This window comes from Microtus oregoni, unplaced genomic scaffold, assembly GCF_018167655.1.
Source record: "Microtus oregoni isolate MIOR12 unplaced genomic scaffold, Mior012 000007F_ref0000211, whole genome shotgun sequence".
NCBI classification, from domain to species: domain Eukaryota; kingdom Metazoa; phylum Chordata; class Mammalia; order Rodentia; family Cricetidae; genus Microtus; species Microtus oregoni.
Genome location: NW_024543066.1, coordinates 26,754,471 through 26,768,890, shown reverse-complemented (window position 1 = coordinate 26,768,890; position 14,420 = coordinate 26,754,471). Strand labels below are relative to the sequence as shown.

General features: G+C 40.0%; 1 protein-coding gene across 1 annotated transcript in view; it reads left to right on the top strand.

Moving 5' to 3' along the window:
* The first annotated feature begins 1,256 nt into the window (after positions 1–1,256).
* The window catches only part of Lgsn (lengsin, lens protein with glutamine synthetase domain), a 31,783-nt gene continuing 18,619 nt past the window's right edge, over positions 1,257–14,420 (top strand). Inside the window, exon 1 of the mRNA XM_041655927.1 lies at positions 1,257–1,469. Coding sequence (XP_041511861.1) covers positions 1,257–1,469 — 213 coding nt within the window. The remainder of the gene's footprint in view (positions 1,470–14,420) is intronic.

Genomic DNA, 14,420 nt, shown 5'->3' with positions numbered 1-14,420 from the left:
ATGCGCCTTAGTGCATTTGGTTTGATTCAGAAGACACATCCTGTGTTCGCCCTAGCAAGTCACACCTATATTTGCAGTTGTAAATACAGATGGAAGGAAGCACTATCCTCTTGAGTCCTACAGAGAAAGCACTCCTCATTAATTCTGCTGGAGTTAGGGTTGCTTCCAGGGTTCCGTGGGGCAGGTGAGGACATGAGGATGGCCTGGGGTATGTCAGAAAGGCAAAAGAAAGATAGCTGTGGAGGCAGAATGAAGAGCCAGCATACGCTGGAGGCAGGAAGGTTCCCACAATGGAAAACCAGTGCGTGAAATACAAAGGAGACCGTCTTTGCCTTTGGTACGAATCTAGGTCACTTACAGCCGCGTTTTTCCATGTGAATTTTTGTCTGGGCTTTGATAGCATAGCTGTCTAAAAAATGTTTCACCGTCTGATTATAACAATGGATTTCATCCCAGAATACAACTGTTGTATAACACAATCCACTGGGTTGGAACGGGCACAAAAGTCAACCAGCACGATTTTAAGCTTTGTGTCCCTTTGTTTGCAGGGATTCAGGCATCTGTGAGCCTTTGCCATCAGGCGATTCCAGAGCATTTTCCACACACTGGGATGTTTATCTTTTATTACCTGCTGGATCCCCCTGGAAAGAATCTCCGCGGGATTGTCATGTGCTGCCTTTGTTGGAGCTATACATATAAACGTCCTCCTAAGCCATCGCTGAAGGGAGCGCGATTTCCACAGCCGATTTACCCAAAAAGTGTGACATGAAGGATGAAGGGGACCTTCCACAGGAGGTAGGACGCTAATAATCAAAACATTATTTGCCAAAATATTGACAGCGAAGGTTTGATGACGGTGTAAATTTCCGCATGGCTGGGGATGAGGGCACTGTGGCGTGCTGTAGGCCTGCTTTCGAGAAGTTTGCGAAATAGCGCTCTTCTGTTCCACAGTTTCTAATAGCTGAACAGCTCGGAATTTTCACCCAGCCAGTTTTGCTTGGTTTGAGCAATCACTTGAAATGACTTTGTCAGGCACCAGGCTTTAGACGAATAAGAATGCTGTAAGGTTTTATTCAAATTTTGGTTACTGCTGAAGAAATGGTCTCTGCAATTCTCAAACCTCACTCTGTCGCATTCTACACCCGCCCCGACCCCCACCCTCAAGGAGAAAAAGGAAAAGGACTCTGAGGGCGAGGAGTTCAGCACTGTGCCCTCCAAATACTTCTTCCCACACCTCCAGTACTTCAGGAGTCTCTATGCTATGTGAGCCGCTGAGACTCGTGAACAAAGAGACAGGAGAGAAACCCCAAAGCGTCCAGAGCACGAAGCCTAAGCACAGACATAGTGAGCGGGAGCCCCACTTAGCTTGGAAGCTTTCTCTGCCCGACCTGGGCTCTGGGTACCAATCACTGAACAAAGGTTCCACCAGTTTGGATGGGCAGATGGGGAAAGCTAAGAAAACCCCAAGGGTGGGTCCTTCTTCGTCCTCAACACATTCTGCCAGGATCTTCAGTGACTTAAATTGCCAATAGTCTTAGTTTTGATGCCAGGAAGCCACGTATCCACCAAATTCTCAGCAGCATTACCAGGAAAAAATACCCAAAACACATTTTCATTTCTTTGTGTGTCCATACCTTTGCATAAACACGTGTCTATTTTTAATCATTAAAAACAATAATTCAGTTATGTACGTAGTATGCTTTTATTTTATAGACCAGAGTGTCTTCTCATGTAACATTTTTAACGTTTCTGTTGATTAGGCCCCATGTTTGTTATCTGATATCTCCCCGACGTTGTATAACAGTCTTCGCTCTTTCTTCAACCTCCCTTACAGAATCACATATGTATCACACACTGCACACATATTTACATTTTATACATTATTTATTTCTTTTTCTTTTAAAAATGTGTAGCCCAGGCTGGCCTCGAATTCGTGATCCTCCTGCCTCTGCCTCCTTCAGCAAATCCTATCAGCGTGCGCCACCACAACTGGCTATACATTATTTCTTAACTTTCACCTGCACATATGTTTGTATACCATATATGTGCCTGGTGTCCTAGGAAACCAGAAGAGGTCCCTATAATTGGATTTGCAGATGATTGTGAGTCACCCTGTGGGGGCTGAGAATCAAACCTGCCCTCTGGAACAGCAGTCAGGGCTCTTAATCACTCAGCACTCTCTCCAGATCCCTTTTCTTGCTTTTTGAAATATGTTTGGTGGAAAATTATATGCTGTCTTTTGTTCATCCATCAAACCTTTACTTCACTTACCTTTCATATATATATATATATATATATATATATATATATATATGACTATATATAGTCATAGTTATAGAAATCTTGATTTCTTTGGTAAGTTTCACTTCACTTATACCATTTTAAAAACAGCAAAGGTATAGGGAATTAGTTGAATTCCTTGCTGTCATTATTACTTTCCTTCCTTTGCCATTTGCCTTCATATTATAAGAAATCAGAAGAGTGTCCAGACCTTTAGAAATTCTTCTTTTCCTTTGTTGAAGTTGATATTTAGGTGCAGGGTCCTAGCACAGAATTTTCTGTTGGAGATTTTATTTGCTTTATTCTCAGAGATGCCATGGTCTGATTACCAGCTTGTTGGCAGAACTAATCATGGCCGTTAAGTTTGGGTAGACCAACATGTAGATTGAAGAGAGCTGCTTTAATGATATCGAGAATTAGTAAATAAACTTGGATAAGAATTCCAAAGGGGGTATTACATGGTTTATCAGTTGAAATGAAGAAATTAGCAGTTGTGAGTTTTATGAGTAGGTCACAAAGCGAATAATAGATGGTAACCTCCTGTTCAAATAGGGCTTCTTAAATAATATAGTGAGTGATTCCACTACTGGGTTTTACAATCAAACATATGGCATCTGTGCAGAAGGGATGAGCACAATTCTGTGCTCATCATGGCTATCTTAGTTACCTTTCTGTTGCCACAACAAAAGCCATCACCAAGACAACTTAAAAGAGAAAGTGTTTAATTTGGGGTCTCATGACTCTAGACTGTTAGATTCCATGACCACCACAGTTGGGAGCATGGCAACAGGCAGGCAGGCAGGCAATATGTTGGAACAGTAGCTGAGAGCTTGCATCCTGATCAGTAGACACAAGGCAGAAAGAATGAAGTGGGGGGGGGGGGAGAGAGAGAGAGAGAGAGAGAGAGAGAGAGAGAAAACGCTAACAGAGAATGGCCTGTTCTTTTGAAACCTCAAATCTCACCTGAGTGACACACTTCCTCCAGCAAAGACCACACCTCCCAATCCTTCCCAAACAGTTTCACCAAATGTGGTCCAGACATCTAAGTATATGAGCCTATGGGGGCCATTCTCATACAGACTACCACAGTGGTATTATTATTATTTTTCATATGACTCACAACGCAGCATGTTAATCAATGCCAAAATATGGAATCAATCTAAGACTTATCAATGAGTAAGTGTACAAAGAAAATGTATATATATGCATATAACACACACATGGATAATGTATTTATACACACATATGTATATGTGACTATAAATAAAATGTACACACATGCACACACACATATGAAATACCACTTAGCCTTAAAGAAAAGGAAATCATGTCACTTGTTACAACAAAGATAAACCTGCAGGATATTATAGTAAATGTAAGAAGTCAAGTACAGAAAGACAAATGGCATTTATATGTGAGGTTAAATTTTTGAAATTACATGAATGGGGATTGAAATGGTAGATACTAGTGTTTGGGATGTAAAGGAACTCAGAAACACCCGTCAGAAGACACAACTACTCAGATAGACAAGAGGGATAAGTTCAAGAGGCCTATTGTACACTGTGATGGCTATAGTTAATAAAAACAATTGCATGTTTGAAGACTAATAACAGAGTAGATTTTTAAGTGGTCTAAAAACAAAGTATATATTGGATAATACTGAGTTAAATGGCTTGATTTAGTCATTTTCCAATGTATGCATATATCAAAGGATTATGTTGTAGATGGTGACAACATACAATTTTACTTGTTATGTTAAATAAAGATTCATAAGAAGACATGAAGACAATCTTTTGTAATGCCTTCCTTCCAAATAAACACATTAATAATCCTCGAGTAGTGTTGTCACCAGGGAATACAGGTCCTTAGTCTTATAGATAATTTACTTTTAATAATTCAATTATTTTACTTGAAAAGCAGACTCAGAAGAAGACTTGGGCACAAATTTTATTGAAGTCTGAGTGAAAATAACAGAGAGAACAATGAACAGTCAGGTGGAGGTATACCAGGGGTGGGGAGATGGCTGAAAGGAGAAAAAAAGGGTGATTTTTTTTCTGAGTTAGAGGTTAAGAAAGCTTAGAAATACAGCCTGTGGGGGCTGGAGAGATGGCTCAGAGGTTAAGAGCATTGCCTGTTCTTCCAAGGGTCCTAAGTTCAATTCCCAGCAACCACATGGTGGCTCACAACCATCTGTAATGGAGTCTGGTGCCCTCTTCTGGTCTGCAGGCATACACACAGTCAGAATATTGTATATATAATAATAAATAATTTTTTAAAAAAGAAATACAGCCTACACATAGGGAGAATGGAGATCAGCGAAACTGAGACACTTGGGGTAAGGGCAAGCAGGCTGACGATCAGGGCTGGTGTCAGAGAAAGGGAGATACACAGAAAGTAAAGTATTTCAAGCTGATCAGTTCTAACTACCTCAGAGAGGAGCCATAGCAATCCACCTACAGTATTAGTGTTTAGATGTGGCCAGAACAGTTCAATTCCTCAATGGGGGTAGCTGGGTAGCCAATAGGGTCCTAGGGAAGAAGGAAATATGGACATAAGGAAGGATAAAGCTAGTGGAATAGATGGAGATGGGGTTTGCATAGGAAAGGACCCAATGTAGAAGCTGGAAAAATGGCTGAAGCTGGATTGTCCCAGGCCTCAGAGAACAGTAATCTGAACTTTTCTAAAAATGATGGAGATGATAGAGAATGATGGATGAAGCCTCAGCAAAGCAGGAGTGTGATTATCATTGTGATTTATGGAGGTAGCTGTCATAGGAGAAGGCAATGTTGGCTGCAGGGACAGGGAGGAGAGACTGTGGGGCCTCAAGGTGACAAAGGATGAGTAACAGGAACACTTTTTCTTTAGTAATTTTGCTATATTACTACTACTACTACTACTACTACTACTACTACTACTACTACTACTACTGATGGGGTCTCACTAAGCAGTCTAGGCTGACCTGGAATTCACTGTGTAGACCAGGCTACCTTTCAGTTCACGAGAGTTTCACCCACCTCTGCCTCCCCAGTGCTGGGATGAAAGGCACATACCACCACCAAGTCCAGCAGAAGCATTTGTTTCTAAATAGTGAACTCACTGAAAAGAATCTCCATGATACAGTAACTGTGTTTTGCTCTAGGCTGCTCTCAAGATTCCACTGGTAGACTGTCACTGGACTCACTTACTCTCCATGGGGAGGTTTTTAGACCAAGTCAGTAGAGTAGAAACCTTGGGCCAATAACACACATTTAGATCATCTGATAGAAGTGTATGGTGTGTTCCTGCCAATATGTCTTCAGTCAATATTTTCACTATTTCCCTTTCCTTTTCCTTGAGTAACACATTTTAAGGTGACTAGAGGTATATCTTTTTCTTTTCTCTGTGATATATTCTTATATTCTTTGATGACTATAGATCTTTGAGTCCAGTATTTGTAGCAGAGGTTACAACTTGCTGACAGTCATTTTTTTTTAAAACTTGCTTTTCTTTTCATGAACTTCCCATCAGTATAATTAGAGTGCTTGGTAAATTGATGATTTTTATCTCAAACCATGGATGGTTACACAGGGGACTTAAAGAAGGATTTTTAGAGGATTGGCATTAAAAATGTAACCATTAAAGAAAATTAAAGTCGATGAATAAAACCAGTGATATTTAGACCCTAAATAACACCAGTTACTATATTGGAAGGGAAACTTTTAGGTTCAATTAGGGTTTGAATTTAATGCTTGACAGAATTTCTTTAGGTTAAGGCTCTTTAATTTGATCAAGGCAGCAAGCTGAAATTCACAATGACAGACTTATATTAAGCCACAGGAATGAGGTTCAAAAGGGACACAGTGATGAGTAAAATAAGGCCCCATATGAATGACTTGAGATACAGAGTGTTCCATATGGATGTTGGGGATGAAGAAATGACTGACGACCAGATCAGAGAGACTTCAGAGGTGGGAAAGGCTGCTCTTCTGGAAATGTCCCAGATCATATCAACCTGTTGTTGTGGAATTTTGAGACTGTCTGAATTTAGACGAATTAGAATTGTCTATTTGTGCCAATTAATCAACACAATTGCATTCCTGTGCTTATGTTCAGCCATTGCAATCTGCTTTTCCTCATACTTTATTGTCAGCGCAAATGAGCTTAGATTTCTACAAGCTTAGTCTAGGTTCTCTTGCTGAGTAATGACTGAACTAATAAAATAGTATATCTGCTCATTTCATGTTTTGATGATAGAGATGGAACCTAGGGCCTTTTTTATGATTGAAAAAAATGTTCTACCATTGGGATATGTCTTTAGTCCCATTAACTAAAGACAAAACTACTTTAGAGTCCATACAAGAGTATGCTGGCCATGTTAATCCCTCTGAGAATCCTAACACTGCTTTTAATGCCCTCACCTTCCTGAGAGGGTCTGTTGGCTTATTGTGTTGAGAACCTGGAGATGCTCAGATAGAACACTGAAGGCCATCCTGAGGTTGGCCCCCGAGGTAACACAGAATGAAGCACTTTCCTAAGGAAGAGCCTTGGAGACACAGAGTATCTGGGTAATGATAACCATGGCCACCCTCTCTTCAACAGTTAATGTACACCGGTCACTGATTGTCTAACACAATGGCACAATCAATGAAAACTACGTAGTTAACTACTTGATAAGAGGAACATACTTCTAAATGGACTGGGCTGAGAACAGCTGAGATGGCTCTTCTCTTAGGAAAATAAAGCAAAGTTGAAAATCTTTCTCAATTGTTCTTCTGGTCCCCTGGGGCTTTTGGGAACTCCCAATCACTCATTAACTAGAGTAACTTTGTAGAAGACCCTCTAGTATCTAGTTTCAGCTTCTCAGCATCCTGGACTCCCACAGTGACGATTCGTGTTCTCATGAACAGAGTTCATTTACTTTCAGTTAAATATTTGATACCCTGCATTCTACTAGTTGGGTCCACATCTTGGTATCAACATTTAAAAGGTAAAAGACTTGGGGCTAATCTTATCTTTCTCTGAACTGGCATATAGTTGGTATATGTTCTTCCTTTTTAAAGATTTTATTTTTATTTAGATGTATGCGTATAAAATATATGTGTGCACACATGTGTGTTTTGATGCCTGTGCAGAGCAGAAGTGGGTGTCAAATTAGTTGAAACTGGAGATACATGTGATTGTGAGCCACCTGAAGTGGGTACTAAAAATCGAACTCAAGTCCTCTTCAAGTACAGCATACACTCTTTTCTTTCTGTTTCTCTTTTAAAAATCAATCAATTAGCTAATTATTTTTTCACCCCAACTGCATTTCCCCCTCTTTATTCTTCTGTTCTCTCCCCCATTTCCCTTCTTCCCCCTCAATCCACTCCTCCTTTTCTATTTTTGTTCAGACAGGGGCAGGCCTATTATGGGTATCAGCAAAGCATGGTGTATCAAGTTGCTATAAGACTAAGCACCTTCCTTTGTATTTAGGCTGGGCAAGGCAACCCAGTATGAGAAATAGGTTCCCAAGAGCCTTTCAAAGCATTAGGGACAGTTCTTGATCCCATTGTTAGGAGTCCCATAAATAGACCGAGCCACACAACTGTCACATACATGTAGAGGGCTTTGGTTAGTCCCATGCAAGCTCTTTGGTATGATGGTTCAGATTTTGTGGGTTCCTATGAGCCAGGTTAGTTATTTCTGTGGGTTTTCTTGTGATGTCTTTGACCTCTCTGGATCCTACAATTCTTCCTCTCTCTTTTCAGCATGATTTCCTGCACTCAGTCTAATTAGCTGAGTGTCTGTGTCTATTTCCATCAGTAGTTGGATGAAGGCTCTTTGATGACAATTGGGATGGTTACCAATATGATCACAGAAGATGGACAGTTCAGGATAGGAATCCACAATTGCTAGGAGTCTTGGCTGAGGTCATTCTTGTAGATATATGGGAGGATCCTTCACATATGTTTTCTACCTAATGCTGAATATCCCCCCATTCCTTTCAATTCTCTTCCTTCACATCCATCTCCCAACCAGATCCCTCAAATTCCCATGTCCACATGCTCCCAGTCCACCCAGGAGATCTCTTCTATATCCCCATCGCAGGGAGGTCCATTTGTCTCTCTTTGGGCCCTCCTTGTTTCCTACCCTCTCTGGTCTGTGGATTATAGCATGGCTATCCTTTACTTTATAGCTAATATCCACTTATGAGTGTGTACATACCATGTTTGTCTTTCTGGGTCTGGGTTACCTCACTCAGGATGATTATTTTTCTACTTCTATCCAATACTTTCTAATTTTCCATTAAAAAATTTTTAAATTGATTTTATTGAGCTCTACATTTTTCTCTGCTCCCCTACTTGCCTCTCTCCTCCCCTTCAACCCTCTCTTAAGCTTCCCATGCTCTCAATTTACTCAAGAGATTGTCTTTTTCTACTTCCAATGTAGATTAGATCCATATATGTCTCTTTTACGGGTCTCATTGTTGTCTAGGTTCTCTGGAATTGTGATTTGAGGGCTGGTTTTCTTTGTTTTATGTTTAAAAACCACTTATGGTGAGTACATACGATAATTGTCTTTCTGTGTCTGGGTTACCTCACTCAATATGATGTTTTCTAGATCCATCCATTTTCCTGAAAGTTTCAAGATGTCATTATATTTTTCTGCTGTGTAGTACTCCATTGTGCAAATGTACTACATTTTTCTTATCCATTCTTCAGTTGAGGGACATTTAGGTTGTTTCCAGGTTCTGGCTATGACAAACAATGTTACTATGAACATAGCTGGGCACAAGTCCTTGTGGCATGATTGAACATCCTTTGGGTATATGCCTAAAAGTGGTATTGCTGGGTCTTGAGGAGGGTTGTTTCCTAATTTTCTGAGAAACTGCCATAATGATATCCAAAGGGGCTATACCAGCTTGCACTCCCACAAGCAATGCAGAAGTGTTCCTTTTCCCCCACAAACTCTCCAGCATAAGTTGTCATCAGTGTTTTTGATCTTGGCCATTCTTTCAGATGTAAGATGGAATCTCAGAGTTGTTTTGATTTGCATTTCTCTGATGAGTAAGGATGTTGAACATTTCCTTAAGTGTCTTTCAGCCATTTTAGATTCCTCTGTTGAGAGTTCTCTGTTTAGGTTTGTACTTCATTTTTTTTTACTGGATTATTTGTTCTTTTGATGAACAATTTCTTGAATACTTTGTATATTTTGGAGATCAGTCCTCTGATGTGGGGTTGGTGAAGATCTTTTCCCATTCTGATGTCATTGTTTTTAACAGCTGAATAATACTACATTGTGAAAATATACCACATTTTCTTTATGCATTGTTCAACTGAGGGGCATATAGGTTGTTTCCAGGCTCTGGCTATTTTGAATAATGCTGCTATGAACATAGTTGAGCAAATGTCCTTGTGGTATGATTGAGCATCCTTTGCGTACATACCCAAGAATGGTATAGCTGGGTCTTGTGGTCCAATGATTCCCAGTTTTCTGGGAAACCTCCATATTTATTTACAAAGTGACTGTATAAGTTTGCAGTTCCATCAGCAATGAAGGAGTGTTTCTTCTTCCTCTACATCCTTCCCAGCAGAAGTTGTTATTTTGTGTTTTGATTTTAGCCATTTTGACAGGTGTAAGATGGAATCTCAGAGTTGTTTTGATTTGCGTTTGCCTGATGGCTAAGGAGGGTAAACATTTCTTTATGTGTTTCTCTGCCATTTGAGATTATTTTATTGAGAAATATCTGTTCAGATATGTACTCCATTTTTAATTGGATTTTTTTGATGTCTAGTCTTTTTGAGTTCTCTTAATTGCTGAACCAACTCCTCCAGCCCTGTAATGTGTTCCTAAACTGTTATCACCCATGCGTTTATGAGGTATTTGAGTCTTGTTGTCCTTCAGTGTCAAACTAAGTAAAGCTTCTGGGAGAGAGAGAGAGGGAGAGAGAGAGAGAGAGAGAGAGAGAGAGAGAGAGAGAGAGAGACAGAGGTACCACCGTCCAGTTGTACCCAGAAGCCCAGGAGAGTCAGTCATACATTTTCCAGTTGTGAGAGAGTTGAGAAACTTTTCTTCTTCATCCCTTGTCTTTTATGTTAAATTAATTCCCAACATTTAGAAATCATGTAAAGTATAATGGAAAGAAATCCATGTTTTTCTGCAAGATGGGGGCAGGAGAGATGGGGAAGGAAGTAAGGGTGAATATGAGCACAGTACAAAGCTATATATACATTAAAACATCAGGACAAAACTGAGTGTTTTCTATACTAGATAAAAATACTAACTGAACTCTTGTCTTTGGAATGCTTTGGCAATGTGTAGGATTGACAGTTCTGGGACAATACTTTGACAGGCATTGGGCAGACAGAGCCAGTGTCAGCTCCTTCCTAGAGGGAGCATCTGCTTTTGTTCAGTCCCGGTCCACTGGTTCTGTCTGTTATTGTGGCGTTAGAGTTTGCTGTCCCTGACCTATGGTGACCTAAGAATACCTCATTATACATATAATAAATGACTTCATCTGCTCTATGAAAACATTTTAATGCCTGAACTGCACTGCAAGAGTCTTTGTGAATAATGTTTCATTTTTACATCTTTGATTTTGCCTTATTCATGGCAGGCTGAGTTGCTGCTCTTCAGAGTTTCTAGTGACAAGAATTAATAAGGAGGTTTCAACCATTTCACAGGAAAAAGTACTTTAAAATATTACTGGAAGAGAATATATAATAAACAAATAAAGCATTTTTTAATGAATTCAATAGGTAATATTATATAATAGGAATGGAATTTGATTTAGGTCATATGTTTGACTGTGACATTGAGGAAAGCACCCCAAATAGAGTGGCTTAGGTTTGAATTCTTACTTGTCTATCACAATGACCTTGAGAAAAATCACCTAATCCTTGTGTTCTTGTGATAAATATAATAACTGATGTTCTCCTGGTCATATTGTAAGGACTGTGTTTTGGTAGGTTTTTTTTCATCAAGTCATCATTCATACTGTAGCGGAGTACAAATCCAAGATTAAGAATAAAAATATTGTACTATAGTGGGACAGCCAGGGGGCCTAGTACATTTGTTTCAGTTATTATGGCAATGGTCAATCTACCTAGAGTAGAAGAGAAAACTCAAATGGCAATGGGGTTTTTGATCCTACTGCACGTATTGGCTTTGGGGGAGCCTAGGCAGTTTGGATGCTCACCTTACTAGACCTGGATGGAGGTGGGTGGTCCTTGGACTTCCCACAGGTCAGGGAACCCTGATTGCTCTTCGAGCTGATGAGGGAGGGGGACTAGATCGGGGGAGGGGGAGGGAAATGGGAGGCGGTGGCGGGGAGGAGGCAGAAATCTTCAATAAATAAATTAAAAAAAATATTAAAAAAAAACAAAAGAGAGAACAAAGTGTATTTTTTATTAGGACCAACTCCTCCCCTTTAAAAAAAGAAGCTTCTTAAGTATGATGCCTGCACTTCAGTGTTTGGGACTCTTACTGCTGGATTTCTCAAGTTGGTACCTCATTAATTATTCCTGCTTTTGTCACAAGAACTTTCCTCTTGGTTGGCTCATGTAAGGGCAGAGAATTGACTGGATCCTTTGGTTCTGAAGAAAAATGGAATCTGGAAAAACAAGAATACTTTTATGAGAACGTCACCTTCCATGGACTATTGTGGCCTTGTTCATTTTTAAACCGAAGAATCCTTATCTCAAGGGTTATGCCCAGAAATTTGTGTGACAATATGTATAACCTAGCTTGCTGTGACACTTGTGTTTATTCAGTTAACATCATTGTTTGGAGCTGGAGGTGTCTTAACCTTCGCTTTGCATAATTCCTTCAATCTATAAATTGAAAGAATTCCTGAGAAGCTCAGACTAAGGCAAATGTCAGCCAGGTCAAAATCCAGTGATACATGCGTACTATTAGAAACAGCATTTCTGTAAATATCTGAGATATGTCCATGTGAAGACATTCAAAACCAGAATAGTATATCTCTTGTTACCCAATTTTGGAAATAAGCGCATGTCCAATATTACTGCTTGATCTTATCAAAAACATACTGGGAAATTTATGTAAATATTTGAATAACATCCTAAAGTATTAGGAAAAATAAATTATCCTAATAAGTCCTATACAATCAAATATAAGACAATCTGAAGTGAAAAGACTACAGTTTTCTGATGTCATATAATTACAAGAAAACATGATCTATAAAACTCATTTCTTTGTATGCTAACCTGAAAATTAATAAAGTAAAAAGACTGTTTCAGGAAGTATATCTCACCCGATAACAATAATCACAATGCATCATAGTTACATTCCACCAGAGAAAACTCCTCTTTTGTTTTCAGAGACTGAATTGGTTTTATGATAAATTGGCACAGCTCTGCCTGCAACTGCTCTGGATACGTATTCATACGACATTCCCCCAGATATGAGCCCTTCCGAGCCTGCTCTCTAAAGAGACAATGGCTCAAAACATGTAGAATAGCCTTTGCTTTGATTTTGTCACTTTCCTCGCCCTTCAAGCCAAAATTTGAAGTGTGCAAACACACACACACCCTAAAACAAAACACTAGATTAAAATTTCTTTTTCAGTGACCGTTTTTGTATCCCATGCTTGAAGGGGGTGATTGTTTCTACTGCGAGCAATGGGGTGTACTCCCCAATCTTGCTCACTGCCTAACTCCCTGCCTGAAAATTCTTGTTAACAGCTATAATTAGATTATTTTTGGCTGTTTTCCCTTTGACGTATTTTAGATTTTTATCCAGCTTTGAAGTAACTTGAGTGAGACTTTCTAATACATTTAAAATCAATCCCAAGAGCAGAGGAACAGAAGCCAAGAGGGGCAGCAGGGGGGTGCACCTGGACAAGGTGTATTAGTACATGTATGAGAATGTCACGGTGGCACCTGGACAAGGTGTATTGTGTACATGTATGAGAATGTCATGGTGGCACCTGGAGAAGGTGTATTGTGTACATGTATGAGAATGTCATGGTGGCAACTGGACAAGGTGTATTGTGTACATGTATGAGAATGTCATGGTGGCACCTGGACAAGGTGTATTATTAGTACATGTATGAGAATGTCATGGTGGCACCTGGACAAGGTGTATTACATACATGTATGAGAATGTCATGGTGGCACCTGGACAAGGTGTACTACATACATGTATGAGAATGTCATGGTGGCACCTGGACAAGGTGTATTAGTACATGTATGAGAATGTCACAGGGGCACCTGGACAAGGTGTATTGTGTACATGTATGAGAATTTCATGGTGGCACCTGGACAAGGTGTACTACATACATGTATGAGAATGTCACGGTGGCATCTGGACAAGGTGTATTACATACATGTATGAGAATGTCACGGTGGCATCTGGACAAGGTGTATTACATACATGTATGAGAATGTCACGGTGGCACCTGGACAAGGTGTATTACATACATGTATGAGAATGTCACTGTGGCACCTGGACAAGGTGTATTACATACATGTATGAGAATGTCATGGTGGCACCTGGACAAGGTGTATTACATACATGTATGAGAATGTCACTGTGGCACCTGGACAAGGTGTATTACATACATGTATGAGAATGTCATGGTGGCACCTGGACAAGGTGTATTAGTACATGTATGAGAATGTCACGGTGGCACCTGGACAAGGTGTACTGTGTACATGTATGAGAATGTCACGGTGGCACCTGGACAAGGTGTATTAGTACATGTATGAGAATGTCACTGTGGCACCTGGACAAGGTGTATTAGTACATGTATGAGAATGTCACGGTGGCACCTGGACAAGGTGTATTACATACATGTATGAGAATGTCACTGTGGCACCTGGACAAGGTGTATTACATACATGTATGAGAATGTCATGGTGGCACCTGGACAAGGTGTATTACATACATGTATGAGAATTTCACTGTGGCACCTGGACAAGGTGTATTACATACATGTATGAGAATGTCATGGTGGCACCTGGACAAGGTGTATTAGTACATGTATGAGAATGTCACGGTGGCACCTGGACAAGGTGTACTGTGTACATGTATGAGAATGTCACGGTGGCACCTGGACAAGGTGTATTAGTACATGTATGAGAATGTCACTGTGGCACCTGGACAAGGTGTATTAGTACATGTATGAGAATGTCACGGTGGCACCTGGACAAGGTGTA